This window comes from Symphalangus syndactylus, chromosome 16 (genome assembly GCF_028878055.3).
Source record: "Symphalangus syndactylus isolate Jambi chromosome 16, NHGRI_mSymSyn1-v2.1_pri, whole genome shotgun sequence".
Classification (NCBI taxonomy): domain Eukaryota; kingdom Metazoa; phylum Chordata; class Mammalia; order Primates; family Hylobatidae; genus Symphalangus; species Symphalangus syndactylus.
This window is the reverse complement of record NC_072438.2, coordinates 47725268-47743654: the sequence shown is the minus strand read 5'-3', so window position 1 is coordinate 47743654 and position 18387 is coordinate 47725268. Positions and strand designations below refer to the sequence as shown.

Below are 18387 nucleotides of genomic sequence, written 5' to 3'. Positions count from 1 at the left end.
ACTGCTTTTTGGTCCAAAAAGCTTACAGCCTAGTTGAGGTAACAAGTATGGGTAAGAAAAAAATTAACAACAGCAATAATAGCAGTGAGTATTTTTTTTTTTTTGAGACAAGGTCTCACAACTTGTCTCACAACTCGTCTCACAACTCACTGCAGCATTGAACTCCTGGGCTCAACCAATCCTCTTGCTTCAGCCTCCCAAGTAACTAGGACTACAGGCATGTGCCACCATGCCTGGTTAATTTTTAAATTTTTTGTGGAGATGGGGGTCTCACTATGTTGCCCAGGCTGGTCTTGAATTCTTGACCTCAAGTAATCCGCCTGCCTAGGCCTCTGAAAGTGCTGGGATTTACAAGCGTGAACCACTGCATCTGGCCTTAATTAGCACTTACTGAATGCTTAGGATGTGCTAGACGCTAAGCAAAACAAGCAGCCTATGAAACCCCATTCTGTTGTCATAGTAACTGTCAGATTGATGGTAACCACAATTTACAGTCCAACAAGACAGTTGAATAGGCTTCCAGACATTAAGTATTGGTTCAATATCATACATGATTTAAGTGTCAAATGAGTTAAGAGGAAGACATAACTCTGGGCCAAGGTCATAATTTTCAAAGTTGGGGTTTGGGGGTGGCTAGAACTCCCACTAGGTGAGTGTGGAAGGGGCCCACTACTTGAATTTTTCAGGTGGAGACCAGGAATGATAAATGTCTTGTAGTCCTTAGGACTACCCTGTACAACAAAGATTGTCTTATTCTGCAAAGCTTTTAAATACCCTAGCAAATATTCATGTAGTTAAATACCATTTTTGTATAATTATCTGACCCTGGAAATTCTAAACATGGTTTTAATATACACTATGGATTCCAGAAGTGAAAACTCCTTCTCATTTAAAGACAAGTGTATTTAATATTTTTTGGAATATTCCAAAGAGTTGTTCAGCATTTTGCAATTGATGTTATTGGCAGCAGTGCAGATCACGTCTGAGTTGTCGATACAACACATACCTCTTTCAGTCTGCATTTATAGCTATTGCACTAACAATGGTTCTACACATAGGTGAGCATCTGATACCTGTTTATTATGACTGCTGGAATAGTCATGCCTGAGAATTTGCTTATTGAAATGTTTCACTCCTTTTGTTCCCCCTTTTCTGGAATTTATGTGTTCAGATAGGTTATATTATCTGTGAATATCACTTTAGGATAATAAAGGGGTTATTATAAGCTATTTGTTATAGAAAGGGAGTGTTGGGTTTTATAGCATTGCATTGAGTTTCTAGGGAAGTAGCTATTTGAAGGTAAAGAGGATGAGAGATTCTAGAATCAGTTGGGTCTTAGATTGTCAGTGGTTGAAAGAACTTAATTCTGGAGATTTTAGATAAGGTGGTGATTGTGACCAGAGCAGTGTTTATCTGGCATTGTAGATCTGCGATAGATCCGGGACAACGTATGGGGAAGAATTAGACTGGCTGTCGGGGAGGAGTTATGGGACTGTGCAGTACTGTTTTAAAAATGGGTTGGACAAAGAGCTAGGCACATTGAGAAGGAGGAATTGGTCAGACTTGTTTGCCAGTATTTGGGGAACACAGGTAAAATGGAATTGTTTGTCTGATTTTTATTTAAATCTTCCATTCCTCTTTAGAATTATTTAAAGGTACAGCATCTTTCACTGAATCAAATTACAAGATGGCATTTTATTTATTTATTTATTTATTTATTTATTTATCTGTTTGCTTAATGATGCTTTTGTGATTTGGGGTTGCAAGCTCTCTCTGTGGTCCTGTTGGATATTTATTGATCCCTAGTAGCATTATCATAAGGCATATCAGCATTAAGAATTTTCATTAACAGGACACGTGGAAACACTGCTAGAAGGAAACTATTGTTGCTAGACTGTTTCACTTAGGTAGCTTTATGCTTTGCCCCAAAATCACAACTGTATTCTCAGTGCAGAACTTGTAGTGGCCTGCCATTAGTCCCCAACAACTCTAAACTCTGTATGTTATTTTTATGGAAACAAGGGCTCTCCTCTCAATGCTGACAAAATCTCTAGCATTACAGCTGAGGTAGCATTTCCACCAGTCTTTGCTTTTATGGAAAAGTACATAATATTTTGATTAGGGTAAAGTTTTTTTGTTTTTTTTGGTTTTTTTTTTTTTTTTTTAGACAGAGTCCTGCTCTGTCACCCAGGTTGGAGTGCAGCAGCGTGATCTTGGCTCACTGCAAACCTCTGCCTCCCGGGTTCAAGCAATTCTCCTGCCTCAGCCTCCTGAGCAGCTGGGATTACAGGTGCGTGCAGCACACTGGCTAATTTTTGTATTTTTTGTGGAGATGGGGTTTCACCATGTTGGCCAGGCTGGTCCTGAACTCTTAACCTCGTAATCCACCCGCCTCGGCCTCCCAAAGTGCTGGGGTTATAGGCATGAGCCATCGCACCCGGCCTAGGGTAAAGTTTTGAATTTGTCTACATTCTCTAGATCAGGGCTTCGCCAGTAGAAGTAGAATGCAAGCCACATAAGTAATTTAAAATTTTCTAGTACCACGTTTTTTAAAAAGGTGAAATTATTTTTAACATGTTTTATTTAACCTAATATAACCAAAATATTATCGTTTAAACAGGCAATCAATATTTAAAAATTATTAGACATTTTACATTTTTTCCACCTCAAGTATTCACAATCAGCGTGCATTTTACACTCACAGCAATCAACTTGGATGCAATATTCATTGGAAATACTTGATCTGTACTTAAATTTCATAAAATTTAGAGTTGAAGAAGTAGACCCACCTACCTAAGAAGTTCCAAACCTACTTAAAATGTTTTCCAATAAGAGTCAAATATCAACTTATAAATCTGCATTTAAATTAATTGTAGTTAAATAAATTCAGTTGTCAGTTGCACTACCTTTTAAGTATTCAATAGCTTCTAGGTACTAGTAGGTAGGGACTGTATTGGACAGAACAGCTGTAAATTGTTCTTAAAAGCCATCATTTGTATAGTGTTTTCCTATTTTCCAAGTGCTGCTTTGATATCTTCTCAGGTTATTGTTTATGTAGAATTAGTCCATGCCCCTAAGTTCCTCTCAGAAACTGTTTAATTAGATGAGATTCATTCATCAAGGATGTAAGTGCCTAGGGGAAAAAGTTCTGCATATTTGTACCTCATCCCCTGGGCCAGGAAATGCCTTGCACATTCTAGGTGTTTAATAAATATTTATCTACCTAAATCCTAGTTGGTCCTCAAATTGCACCTTAAATTTGACTTGCTCAGGAAAGCATTTCCTGACTCTCCAGTCTGGCCTGTGGTTTTTTTGTTGCATTTTCTCTTATACCTAAGTTATTTTCCTCCAGAACTTATTTATGATGTGAGTAACTTTGTGATTAATATCCATCTCCCTAACAACTAGGCTGTAAGTTCCACAAGAGGGTAAATGCTTTTTTACTCACTGAAGTATCCCCTGCTCCTAGCATAATGCATGACACATGGCAGGTATGGAGTAAATATGGGTCAGATAATAACTCAGGGCTATTTATAATATGAAGTCATTAGCAGAATGTCTAATTCTTAACTTTATAGAAGTTGGAGTTTGTTTGGTCAGGGAAACAGGAATATTTTATTTTAAGGATTATATACACTAAGGACAGTCATCCCTCGGTATTTGAGGGGGATTGGTTCCAAGACTCCCTTCAGATACCAAAATCTGGGGATGCTCAAGCCCCTTAAGTAAAGTGGTGTAGTATTTGCATAGAATCTATGCAACATCCTCCTGTATACTTTTTATTTTTTAATATTTTTTAGACATAGGGTCTCACTCTGTCGTCAAGGCTGGAATGCAATGGTGTAATCATAGCTCACTGCAGCCTCAACCTCCTGGGCTCAAGTAATCCTCCCACCTCAGCCTCCTGAGTAGCTGGGATACAAGTGTGTGCCACCCCACCCAGCTAATTTTAGTATGTTTTGTAGAGACAGGGTCTCGCTGTGTTGCCCAGGCTGGTCTCAAACTCCTGGGCTCAGGTGGTCCTCCCACCTCCGTCTCCCAGTGTGCATGAGCCGCTGTACCTGCCCCTTCCGTATACCTTAAATCACCTCTAGATTACTGATAATACTTAATACAATATAAATGCTATGTAAATAGTTTTGCTGTACTGTATTGTTTAAGGAATAATGACAAGGAAAAAAAAGTCTGTACGTATTCAGTACAGATGCAGCCATCACAGGCCTAACTTTCTGATCCTCACGTGGTTGAATCCATGGATGCAGAACCCGAGGATACGGAGGGCCAACTGTATGCAGATTCTTAGTTTTTGTTCAAGCCTTTTCAGAATGCTCACACTAGCATGCCTTTTTTTGACTTTCTCTCTACTGGTATTCATTTTCTTGAGTATCTATTACTTCATCTCTTTCTCTGCAAAGCATTTAAGGTGCACTGAAGACAAAAACTAAAATGGAAGAAAAGGGAAATGGAATTGTGAAATATGTTTAAGGAACTGCGCAGAAAGTTATAGGGCAAAGACAGGAGCACAGAGGAGGCATCACTTGCTGTTTCAGGACAGTTTAGAATAAACCCACCCTTTTAATTATACCAGAGTAATGAGCCTTACCCACAGTTTGTGAAAATAATCTTGGTTCAGTAGACCAGGTTGTCAGGTCGTTATCAGAATCACAAAGTTGGAAGTGATGCCCATTAAAGGTTGCTAGTTTGGAAAGGTCAGATTTGAATTTAGAGTGTTTACAAATATAAAGGTTTTTCAAGTTAAGTTGTACTTTAGAAAACCTCTAGCATTTGATTTTTTTCTTTTAACTTTTCATGGAACTGTAGTTCGCATACAAAAATGTGCACATAAGAGTACAGCCTGATGAATGTCCACATCTCGATGAAAAAAACATGACATTCCCAGTGTCCCAGAAGCTACCCTCTTGCTTCTTCCCTACCCCACCACCAGTCATCCTGATATCAATCTGTTTTTCCTGTTTTTGTAATTCATATAAATAGAATCATACAGTATCTGTGTTGGACTTAATATAACATATTATCATTCTGAGTGACATTCCTGATAGCAACTCATTGAAAACAAGGTCTATTTTCAGTTTTCCTTATTATGTATTATTTTGGTAAACTGGCAGCTTACCGATGTTTCTAGATCTTTCTATTCCTTTAAGAAATTTTCCGTGTAAATGCATGTGCATGTGAGTATACACCTAGGTGTGTGTGCACATGTATTTATATGCATACGCTTTTTAAAAATGTTACTCAAATTAGATCACGCTGTGCTATGCATGTTATTCACCTCTTGGTTATGCATCTTAAAACCCTTTTTGGCCGGGTGTGGTGACTCACGCCTGTAATCCCAGCACTTTGGGAGGCCAAGGTGGGCGGATCACTTGAGGTCAGGAGTTCAAGACCAACCTGGTCAACATGGTGAAACCCCGTTTTTACTAAAAATACAAAAATTAGCTGGGCGTGGTGATGCGTACCTGTAATCCCAACTACTTGGGAGGCTGAGGCAGGAGAATAGCTTCAACCCGGGAGGTGGAGGTTGCAGTGAACCGAGATTGCGCTATTGCCCTCCAGCCTGGGTGACAGAGCCAGACTCCGTCGCAAAAAACAAAACAAAAAAAAAAACCCAACAACCCCTTTTATATAGGCTCTTGTAGATCCACTTCATTTTTCCTAAGGGCAGCATGGTACTTCATTGTATGGATGTATTATCATCTAATGAACCAGCTGTGCACTGAGGAACATCTAGGTGGTTACTGGTCTTTTGACTTTAGAAGAATAGAATCCACATGAGCTTGTCTGTGAAATAAATTATCAGAAGTGGAATTGCTGAGCAGTGGGATCCATGCATTCAAAACTTGCTCAGATATTTGTAAATGGCTCTCCAAAGAATTTTGCCAGCTTTTACTCTCACCAGCAAGGTTTGAAACTTCCTGTTTCCAGTGTCCTGTCCTTAGATTGTGGTATTATCTGGCTTATTAATCTTTCCAGTCTGATACAGAAAATCCAGTTAGACATTGTTATTTAAATTGGTATTTTCTTAAGTTTTGAGTGAAGCCAGTGATTTATGTTTATTCAACATTTGTGTTTCTCTTGGGACTTGTTTCTTTTCTTATTCTCCTACAGACTTGTTCATATTTTTCTTAATGGTTTCAAGGAACTCTTTCTATGTAAAGGAAATTAGCCCTTTTATGTCATCTGTGGTGGTAATTTTTTCTTCAGTCTGTTTTTTGCCTTTATCGTGTTTATAGTCACTTTTTTTCTAAACAGATGGTTTTAATTTTTACGTGGCAAAGTGTACCAAATTTTTTTTTCTGTAGTGGTGCTGAATTGTGTGTGTGTGTGTGTGTGTGTGTGTGTGTGTGTGTGTGTGTTTCATGAGAAAAAGCATTGGAAACTTGAGACAGAAAGGTAGGTTAGGCCTACCATGAAAAAAATCCTCAATAAATGTTTGTGAGAAATGTGGCTAAGTAGGAATTAAAGTTTCAATCAAAAGTGGTATGACCAACTATAAACAAACAAAAATTTGGACATTATCTGCCAAAATTTGTTTGGTATATGTAACAGCTTTTGGAGAGATTTTCACTGCTATGCTTTTCTTTCTTTTATGCTTTGTTATTTGGAGTTTTAATTTCTCAAATGATCCCTTTTTTTTAGATTTCAAATTATAACCTATTTCCTGCACCATTGCTGACGCCCGGTGATCCATGTCAGAAGTACTTACAGGTCAGATACATTTTCTCATATTTAAATGCAGAGAAGCAGTTGAATATTAAAACTTAAAAAAAAGATAATGTTTAATGTTAAACTTATGATTTGCTAAAATAACATGTTTTTTAATTTCATTGTTCTTCACTAATGTAATAGAAAAATGAATCTTTAAAATCAAGTAGAAGAGTTAGTTGGACTTAACCATATTTGTGTAATAATTGCATGAATACTTACATCATAATGTAAAAATATTTTAGTTGACTGTGACAGGAGCTTAAAACTGTCAAATTTTACCATCTAGCATTGTACATTACAGCCTGGGTACTACTGAAGTGTGAACAAAGGAGTAGGTGTTGGTGTTGAGTCTCTCAATCTGCATCTTATTAATAGCTTGTAGAGTTTGCTTAGACAGAAACCCCCCCGCCCCCAATACTGAATGTATTCTCCTTGGGTCTAATCAGCAGATTAATTTCAGGCCTTAGGAAAATGACCTTAATTTTATTGTGCATCCCTTTTTTGGTCTCATGATAGATGCTAGTCTACACACAACGTGGTGTGGGATTTAATCCCTAGCCTCACAGTTACGTAATAAGGAAAAAGCAATTGCAGTAACATTTCATATTAAACATCATATAGGACTTCAAGTGACAGATAGATCTGGATAGATTTCATATTTATTAGGGCACATATTGCTCAGCAAGTTCTGAGTTTTTAAATAAGTAGATTTAAACCATTAGCAAATAGATACTAATGTCCCTAAATTTTAAACTTATTATTAAATATAATCAAGCCGTTTTCTCCTTTATATGACATTTTTCATGTTATATTTCAACAAAGAACTAAAATAAAACATAAGAAACACTAAGCTCAGTAGAGGTATATGAGAGGCAGCAAATATTCTTTTATAAAAAACAGCCAAAAACTATGACAAACTTGAGTTCACACAGGAAAATCAGTGTCTTAGAGCTGATTTTTAGAAGCCATCTAATCATAGTGTGATGATTTGGGGAGGGTATGGATTTTGTCAATACATATTTTGTCAATACATATTGAATAGATATATGAATTTTGGAAAAATCAAGATAAATACATATGTTCTTTAGAAAATAGATTTTAAATGTTGAGAATAATTCCTTTAGGGATCTTTTAACTTTTAAAATCATATTTTTATGAGAGGTTATTAATAGATTATTATTATAGTCTTCAAGGTACACTAGTATGAAAACATTAAAATAAAGCTGGCAAGTGTATAAAATGATGTGTGTTCTCTAAGTGAAGGTGGACTAATCAAATAACTTCTAGAAATTTCCTGTTCTTGCTATATTTTGTTATGCTGATATTTTCATTCTTCATGCGGGTGCTCAAACAGCTTTATTCTTTGGCGGTTATGTAAGATATACTGAAACAGTTATCTAGCCTCGTTTTTAAATAACAGCTACTACTCTCATGCATCGGTATGACATATAACACATTTTACAAGGAAAGAGGTATTCCTAGTTCAGTGGAAAATCCTATTCCAGCCATTTTTTCACTTGAAAATTCAAATGGCGACTGGTGAGAAAGGGTCTTGACTAATAAGTGGGGGAAGGTTTGCCTTCAGCTCCTTTTTCTAACTCTAGGGAGCTGTGACTACAGGGACATCTTTTAAAAACAAACATGCCAGAATTTATTTATTTATTTATTTAAGTTTTTTTTGAGACAGAGTCTTGCTCTGACACCTAGGCTGGAGTACAGTGGCACAATCTTGGTTTACTGCAACCTTTGCCTCCCAGGTTCAAGCAGTTCTCCTGCCTCAGGCTCCCGAGTAATGGGGATTACAGGCATGTGCCATGATGCCCAGCTAATTTTTGTAATTTTAGTAAAGACAGGGTTTCACCATGTTGGCCAGGCTGGTCTTGAACTCCTGGCCTCAAGTGATCTGCCCGCCTCGGCCTCTCAAAGTGCTAGGATTACAGGCGTGAGTCACCACGCCCTGCCAAACATACCAGAATTTATACCATTGTCTGCCTCTGAAATTCCTATTGACCCTTCAGGATTCAGCTCAGGAGTCCCTTCTGAGCAGACCTTAGCCCGTGATATCAAGTAATTACCCTATGTTAAGGATCCTGTTATTGTTTAACATTTTTTCCCTTTCAGAATGGATTTGGGGCCCAGGTTATCAGTAACTCAAGAAAATATGTGACTTTTTTTTTATAGCTCACCTACTTTTTTTTCACCTAAACCAATATTCTCAAGCTGGATCATCATCAGGCTTGCCCGTAAGTCTAGAGCTCTATTAAAAAAAGATTATCTTTGAAAGTCACTGAGGCTTTATTAAAGAATGGAAACAGCTTAGAAATTGAGCAGGGAAGAGAGCTAGGTGTGGTGGTTCATACCTGTAGCTCCAGCTACTTGGGAGTCTGAGGCGGCAGGAGGATCCCCTGAGCCCAGGAATTTGAGGCTGTAGTGCATGATAACTGTGCCTGTGAATGCACTCCAGCCGGGGCAACAAAGTGAGACCCTGCCCCTGAAATTAAAAAAGAAATTGAACAGAGAAAATGTCCTTGGAGTATAATTTCCAAAGTTGACTACTCCAAAGGTCTTAATTCTTACTTGAATATACACATTCTGCCTGTGCTTCCCAAATAACTGATCATCACATCTGCCAGGTGTTATGTTGGGAATGGCAAGCTTTCCCCCATCTGGAATGCCTTTTTCTTTCTTGTCCACTGCTGGGCTCCTTTCCACTCTTCAAGATCCCGCTCAGCTCTTCTTTTTGTTTTGCAATGGAGTCTAGCTCTGTCGCCCAGGCTGGAGTGCAGTGGTGTGATCTCAGCTCACTGCAACCTTCGCCTCTCGGGTTCAAGTGATTCTCCTGCCTCACCCTCCCGAGTAGCTGGGACTACAGGCGCGTACCACCATGCCCGGCTAATTTTTTGTATTTTTAGTAGAGACGGGATTTCACTGTGTTAGCCAGGATGGCCTTGATCTCCTGACCTTGTGATCCGCCTGCCTCAGCCTCCCAAAGTGCTGGGATTACAGGCATGAGCCACCGTGCCCAGCCAGCTCTTCTTTTTGTGGGAAGCCTTCCCTGAACCTCTCTCTTCATCCCTAACATGGTGTTCTCATAAGACCCTCTGCCAACTTCAGCCATTGTGAGCTTGTGTAATCTGATTTTCTGCCAAATCTGATTTTCTTTTTTAGAAAATAACATTTCTTACTTATTTTTTATAATCGACAAATAAAACATGTATATGTTTATTGTGTACAACATGTTGTTTTGAAATGTGTATACATTGTGGAATGGCTAAATCAAGCTCGTTAAGATTGAGTTTGTTAAAAAGTATGTGATACATCTGTCTTGAATCTCAGTTCCACTTCAGACATTGAACAGAGTGAGTCCTCAGGCAGTTAAGTTTAATGGGACACAAGAAACCCTCAAGTGGGTAAGATCTGGCTGTATCTAACACTCTGCATCAGCAGTGTGACATTGCTCGCCTAGTTAGAATATTCTGAGGTTCAAATCCTGCCATCTCCCTGGCCCAGTGACCCAAGCTGCCTTATTGATAACTTTTGCCTCTTTTGTTCACAGAGTTCTTACCATTTTTGTCACGTTGAAGGTTTCCTTTCATGACTAGTTTCGGGAAGCCAGCTTTATTTAGCCTCTCCCTCCTAAAAGGAAAAGAAAAATCAGAGTTTATTTCATTTCCTTAATACTTTGTGGTCTAGTTCAAACGGTGACATTCCTCAGGATAGAAGTTTCACTATTAACTCCTCAGTGGAAATGAAATTGTATAGCAGAAAAATAAAAATGAAGAAAATGTGAAGTTTCATTCAAGCATAGGGCAAACATTGGACTTCCTTCGGCCCATTTATCAACCCTGGGCCCATTTGTCAGTTTCCAATTTTATAAGCATGCGTGGGAATAAAGAGAGAGCAGCAGGTTATTGAAGAGAGAAGTTCTTGTCATTACTCACAAACTCTTTCTTTGACAAAAGGCTAAAGGTCTTAGAAAAGGGAAAAGGAGGAGGGGGAAAGCCAGGTTTAACCACAGGATGCAGCACAGGTTTGTATTTGGATGTGGTCTGAGTTACAGGGCCAGTTGGCCTGGTTATATCTGTGCTGGGGCCTTTGTGGCTGGGATTGAGAGAAGCTGTGCAAGTCATGAAATTAAAGTGATCCTGGCTTATCCAGTTTTGCTTAGGTTTCATAAAAAATACTTTGTGTATTAACGAGGGCTCTTTTGGTTGCAAAACAGAAAACCTAGCTCCAAGTGGCTTAGGCAAAATAAACACATAAATCTATCGACCTGAGAAGTCCAGCAGTATCATATTTCAGGCATGTCTTATTTAGGGATTAAGTCATTAGGGCTTGCACACTTTCTCTCTGTCTCTTGGCTTCGCTTTCTTTGGTACAGTCATGCTCGGGCAGGTCATCTCCTCATGGTGACCCCTTGAAGCTCTAGGCTTACATCTTCTAGTTCAAGAAAAAGAGAAAAGAGAGCACCACTCTTATCCTTCTGGCAAGTCTCATGGTTGGCTTCATGTGGGTCATATGCCTTTCCTTGAACCAGCCACTAGAGCCACGGGGATTTGCTACTGTGAACGGTGATTGGCTGTGCCTTGGCCGTGTGCCCTCTAAAATAAGATGTACAGTCATCTCTGCCTGAAACACATGGGCCTAATCCCTAGAGTGTGCACTCCATAGGTATCTTTACTTTGTCAGTTTTGTTCACTGCTGTATCCTCAGCACTTAGAAGCATATCTGGCATGGAGTAGTGCACAAAAAATATCTGTTGAATGATTGAATGGGTGTAGGGGAAGGCTGATTCCCCAAGAAAATTTGTGAGGCTTTTAACAGAAAAGGAGGAAACACATGCCAGGCTATAATAGATGTTTCTCCATCGTGCATGCAGGAGAGCAGTGACAGCAGTAATATTAGCTCTTGTCACACACTCTTAAATCTGAACTCATACCCACCTCTGGAACAGGAATTGATCCTCTTGAATTGATGTTGGAGCTTCATAAATCACACTCAACATAGCATGATGAATAGACATGGAGGGGATGGCAGAATCACTGGGGGCCCCATCCACCTGCCAGGAATCCAAGAGAACCACCTTTATGCTAAAGACTAACCCTCATTGTTACTGGCTTTTTGGTTATTCATTCCTCATTTAGTTTTGCTTATTTTGTTCAGTGCTGTGTTCTTGGCCTTGGTACATAGTAGGCTCTTGGTAAATATTTAATGAATAAACAAGGAGATGAATTAAGGAGTCAAAAAACATTTATTGAGTCTTCTTACATGCTAGACTTTGTAATAAAAGGAACTGGAAATTCTGGAAAATGAAAGGGAAATGAAAAGCATAGCCCCAGTGAAATACCATTTCACACCAACTAAGATGACTATAATAAAAAAGAGACAATAACAAGTGTTGACAAGGATGTGGAGAATTTAGAACCCTTATACACTGTTGGAGGGAATAGAAAATGGTACAGTGGCTTTGTACTACAGCCTGGGAGTTCCTGAAAATGTTAAATATATATATAATGTGATATGTTTATAAAAATATAAAAATGTGTCTGTGTGTGTGTACATACAAAAACAAGTTACTATACTCAGCAGTTCCACTCCTGAGTACACACCCAAGACAATGGAAAACGTGTTACTGAAACACCAGGGGTTCACTAGGTCCTGCTGCTCACTGCACAGAAAGCCAGATCACTGAGAAGGGCAGGTATTGCTAAGGAAGAAGGCTTTAATCAGGTGCTGCAGCTGAGAAGATAGGAGCTCAGTCTCAAATCCATCTCCCTGACCAACTAAAACTAAGGGTTTATATAGTAGGGAAGAAATGTAACAAACTGTAACAAAACAGGATCTAGGTAGGAGCAAGGAAGCAATTAGGATGAATGAGGGTCCCCTGTCTGGTTGTCTGGATGCAATGATCTGGTGAGTTTCAGTTCTTTGATACTTTTTTTTGAGAGACCTGAAGGTCATTTCCTGAGGAAGCATCTCAGATAAAACAAATAAAAATTTCTTTTAAGACCAGAAGGGTCAATTTCTATGTTTATCAAAAAAAAAAAAGCTATCTGTAGGACTATTGGGTCAATTTTACATATCCATAGAAAAAAAACTTGTGAATGAGTGTTAACTCATAATAGCTAAAAACTGAAAACAACCCAAATGTCCATTAACAAATGAACAAATAAAATGTAGTATAACCATACAATGAAATATTATCCAGCCATAAAAAGGAATGAAGTACTGATAACATGCTACAACATAGATGAACCTTGAAGATACAGTAAATGAGAGAAGCCAGTCACAAAAGATCTCATTATATGGTTCTGTTTATATGAAATGTCTATCATCACCAAGTTCACAAAAACAAAGTAGATTAGTGTTTGCAGGGGTTGGAGGGAGGGACGAATGGGGTGTGACTGTTAATGGGTACAGGATTTCATTTTGGGTGATAAAAATGTTCTTGAATTAGATAGTATTAATGGATGCACAACTCTGTGAGTATACTAAATAGCACTGAATTGTGTACTTTAAAATATGATATATAAATTTATGATATAAAAATTTTTTAACTTTTAGGTTCGGGGGTACATGTGAAGGTTTGTTACATAGGTAAACACAGGTCATGGGGGTTTGTTGTTCAGATTATTTCATCACCTAGGTATTAAGCTCAGTACCCAATAGTTACCTTTTCTGCTCCTCTCCCTCCTCCCATCCTCCACACTCCAGTGTCTGTTGTCTTCTCCTTTGTGTTTGTAAGTTCTTATCATCTAGCTCCCACTTATAAGAGAAAACGTGCTACTTGGTTTTCTGTTCCTGCATTAGTTTTCTAAGGATAATAATCTCCAGTTCCATCCATGTTCCTACAGAAGACATTATCTTGTACTTTTTTATGGCTGCATAGTATTCCATGGTATATATGTACCACATTTTCCTTTTATTCTTTTTTTTTTTTTTTTCGTGGAGATGGAGTCTCGCTCTTTCACCCAGGCTGGAGTGAAGTGGCATGATCTTGGCTCAATGCCACCTCCGCCCCCCAACCCCTAACCCCCACCATCCCAGCTTCAAGAGATTCTCCGGCCTCAGCCTCTCAGCCTCCCAAGTAGCTGGGATTATAGGCGTCTGCCACCACACCCAGCTAGTTTTTGTATATTTAGTGGAGACAGGGTTTCACCATGTTGGCCAGGCTGGTCTCAAACTGCTGACCTGAGGTGATCCACCTACCTCAGCCTCCCAAAGTGCTAGGATTACAGGCATGAGCCACCATGACTGGCCCACATTTTCTTTATCCAGTCTGTCATTAATGGACATTCAGGTTGATTCCATGTCTTTGCTGTTGTGAATAGCGCTGCAGTGAACATTCATGTCCATGTATGTTTATGATAGAATGATTTATAATGATTTATATTCCTCTGAGTATATACCCAGTAACGGAATTACTGGGTCAAATGGTAGTTCTGCTTTTAACTTTTTGAGAAATCGCCACACTGCTTTCCACAACAGTTGAACTAATTCACACTCCCACCAACAGTGTATAAGTGTTCCCTTTTCTCCACAATCTCTCCAGTAGCTGTTATTTTTTGACTTTTTAGTAATAGCCATTCTGATTTGATTTGCATATTCTTTAATGATCAGTGGTATAGAGCTTTTTTTCCATATGCTTGTTGGCCAAATGTGTGTCTTCTTTTCAGAAGTGTCTGTTCATGTCCTTTGCTCACTTTTTATGGGTTTGTTTTTCTCCTGTAAATTTGTTTAATTAAGTTCCTTATAGTGTTGTGGGAGTGAAGGAGGACCAGAGAGATCACAGTGAAACAGGAGGATTTTTATTGAGTGCACTCAGACCCAGCGGATTAACATCCAAAAACTGGGCCCGGAACAAAGACAGCACTTGAATTTTAGACACACTTCTAAAAGGGGTGGGCTAGCCTGAAACAAGTTTACAGTGGCACAATCGTAGTGGCGTGAAAGCAAGGCTACAGAGGCAGAACAAAGGGAGTTAATTAAATTGTGACAGGTTCATAACTCAGGATTACAGGTGACTCTTCCTGTGCGGTCCAGATGGCTGTTATGGAGGCTTACTCTAGTGCCTTGCACAGGCTTACCTCTTAACCTTCACTATGGTGCCTAGATGGCTGCAGCCCAGGCCTGCTCAGGCATGTCTTATAATCTTCACTGCACTGCTTAGATAAAAACAGAATACTCAAGTTACCAGAAAACAGGAATCTGTAAACTCATACGTTTTACTCATAGGGGAAAGGAAAATTTGTTTTCTTCTCCCTATGTTGAAGGAGGAGGGCTGGGAGAGTCTCCAGAGCTCTGGCTTATTAGATAATATTATTGAGACTTCACCTGGGTCCAGGCTTTGCCTGTTACTGCCTTTGGGATGAGTCACCCTAATATAGAAAGCTTGTTTTTCTCCTTTTAATTTTATTTTTCTTTCTTTCTTTAATTTCCTCCCTCAATAGGTGCTGGATATTAGACCTTTGTCAGATGCATAGTTTGAAGATAGTTTCTCCCATTCTGTAGGTCGTCTTTTTACTCTGTTGATAGTTTCTTTTGCTGTGCAGAAGCTCATTAATTAGATCTCACTTGTCAATTTGTTTTGATTGCTTTTGGTGTCTTTGTCATGAAATCTTTATGCGTTCCTTTGTCCAGGATGGTATTGCTTAGGCTGTCTTCCAGGCTTTTTATAGTTTGGGGTTGTACATTTAAGTCTTTAATTCATCTTGAGTTGGTTTTTGTATACAGTATAAGGAAAGGGTCCAGCATCAATCTTTTGCATATGGCTAGCCGGTTATTTCAGCACCATTTATTGAATAAAGAGTCTTTTCCCCATTGCTGTTTTTTGTCAGCTTTGTTGAAGATAAGATGGTCATAAGTGTATGGCTTTATTTCTGGGCTCTCTATTCTGTCCCATTGGTCTGTATTCCTGTTTTTGTACCAGTACCAGGCTGTTTTGAGTACTGAAGCCCTGTAGTATAATTTGAAGTTGGGTAACATGAGGCTTCCAGCTTTGTTCTTTTTGCTTGGGATTGCCTTGGCTAATTGGACTCTTTTTTTGGTTCCATATGAATTTTGAAATAATTTTCTTTAGTTCTGTGAAGAATGTTGATAGTTTGATAGGAATAGTATTGAATCTGTAAATTGCCTTGGGCAGTGTAGCCATTTTAATTATATTAATTCTTCCTACTCATGAGCATGGGATGTTTTTCCATTTGTTTGTGTCTTCTCTGATTTCTTTGAGCAGTGTTTTGTAATTCTCATTGTAGAGGTCTTTCACCTCCCTGGTTAGCTGTATTCCTAGATGTTTTATTCTTTTTGTGGCAATCGTGAATGGGATTGCCTTTCTGATTTGGCTCCCTGCTTGCCTGTTGTTGATGGATAGGAATGCTAGTGATTTTTATACACTGATTTTGTATCCTGAAACTTTAAGTTGTTTATCAGCTGAAAGAGCTTTTGGGCTGAGTCTGTGGGGTTTTCTAGATACAGTATATAAATTATATCTCAATGAAGCTGTTATTTAAAAAAAATGAATGGAATAGTCACTTTCCTCAAGGTGTTTGCAATTTAGAAGAAGACATAGACATAGAATCTAATCATAGAAGTCTGCAACTTCTTATCTACTGAAGAAGTATTCAAGAACTGCTAACTCATGCCCCCATATTTAACAATATGCCCAATGCTTTTCAGATCAAAAAATGAGCTTTGGGCTGATAGGATTGCATCTGATGAACAGTCATGTTTGACAGGGAAGTACCCTATTCTGCTCTAGGTTACAAAACATATGCCTTTGACTCTAAATAGTCCTTGTTCTTTCGGGAGTCACGGTAGAGTTGAGTAAGAATTTATTTGAGCCGAGACTGAGGAGCAAGATAAATTGGTCTATACATTATATTAAAGGATTTTATTTTAACTCTTGCTCAGATGCTACATGGGGTAACAGCTGAGGTAACTAACTGATCATTGATCGCCCTTTCTCTGATATCAGTCCGTTTTTCAAGGAAAGGAAAGATGAATTTCCTGTTGACTTAACTATTAATAACAGTGGTTTCCTTTCAGTGTTTAATAAGAAACTCTCAAAAATTCTGCTGGTTGGTGGAGGTCATAGTCTAGTGGGAAACTCAAACAGGTTAATAGTAAAAGTAAAACAGCATGAGTGATGCTGTAATAGCATTTATGAAGGTGTGAGAATTGTGAGGAGACTCCAGAGGGACAAGAGAAGGCTTCATAAAGAGGTGACATCTTTTCTGAATCTTCAAAGAGGAGTAGGAATTTGCTGGAGGGAGGGAAGGGTACTGAGAATGTGTGGAAGGACAAGGAAGATGATGTATGCGATCAGAGCATTCCATGTGCCTCTGAAATAATTAACTCCGTGTACATCATTTTATTCTTCCCAGATCTCACACTTCCTATTCCAGTGGTTCTCCAAATTGGCCACAGATTAGAATCACCGCAAGAATATTTTAATGCCCTGACTGGGCCCAATCCCAGAGGAACTGAATCAGAATCTTAGAAGTATTTTTGTGGGTGGGGCCTAGGCATCTATAGTGTTTTAAAAGCCCCCCAGGTGATTTTTACATGTGGCCAGGGTTGAGAACAGTTCCTCATTCCCTTCGCATCTGTTCCTCTGTGTCTGGAATTTATTCCTTCTGGTGGGTACTTGGTCCCGCTGACTTCAAGAATGAAGCCATGGACCCTTGCGGTGAGTCTCACAGCTCTTAAAGATGGCGTATCTGGAGTTTGTTCCTTCAGATGTTCAGATATGTCCAGAGTTTCTTTATTCCAGTGGGTTCATGGTCTTGCTGACTTCAAGAGTGAAGCCACAGACCTTTGCAGTGAGTGTTAAGGTGGCGCGTCCGGAGTTGTTTGTTCCTGCCAGTGGGTTCGTGGTTTCGCTGACTTCAGGAATGAAGCCACAGACCCTCACAGTGAGTGTTATAGCTCATAAAGGTAGTGTGGACCCAAAGAATGAGTAGCAGCAAGATTTATTGTGAAGAGTGAAAGAACAAAGCTTCCACAGCGTGGAAGGGGACCCAAGCAAGTTGCCACTGCTGGCTCAGGTGGCCAGCTTTTATTCCCTTATTTGGCCCCACCCATGTCCTGCTGATTGGTCCATTTTATAGAGCACTGAATGGACCATTTTACACAGTGCTGATTGGTGCGTTTACAATCCTTTAGCTAGACACAGAGGGCTGATTCGTGTGTTTTTACAGAGTGCTGATTGGTGCATTTACAATCCTTTAGCTAGACACAGAGCGCTGATTGGTGCATTTTTACAGAGTGCTGATTGGTGCATTTACAATCCTTTAGCTAGACACGTGCTGATTGGTGCATTTACAATCCTGTAGCTAGACAGAAAAGTTCTCCAAGTCACCACTCGACCCAGGAAGTCCAGCTGGCTTCACCTCTCAATCCCCCCTCTAAACAGGATACCCCACCTGCTGTTGGGAATTGGGTGATGACTGCTCTAGCTACTTCCTGTTGGATAGGGGCAAAGAAGGGGCCCTGCAGTTGTAGTGTCCTCTAGAGGGGAACTCTTTAGGCCAGTGAAAGGGCCAGCGGGTCGGTTCAGGGGTCCTCAGTAGAAGTTGTTAGTTGAGTTCATTTGGGGTTCCACTTGTAAGACCATCTGAAGCTTGATGGCCTCGATCCTAGAGGAAACAAATTTGACGAGGA

General features: G+C 39.4%; 1 protein-coding gene across 22 annotated transcripts in view; it reads left to right on the top strand.

Annotated features, from left to right (window-relative positions):
- APBB2 (amyloid beta precursor protein binding family B member 2) overlaps nucleotides 1–18387 on the top strand; it is a 405899-nt gene that overhangs the window by 177033 nt on the left and 210479 nt on the right. For all 22 annotated transcript variants that reach the window (XM_055246442.2, XM_063619806.1, XM_063619800.1 and 19 more), the window contains one exon: nucleotides 6658–6726. In XM_055246442.2, coding sequence (XP_055102417.1) covers nucleotides 6708–6726 — 19 coding nt within the window. In that variant the 5' untranslated portion in view covers nucleotides 6658–6707. The remainder of the gene's footprint in view (nucleotides 1–6657; nucleotides 6727–18387) is intronic.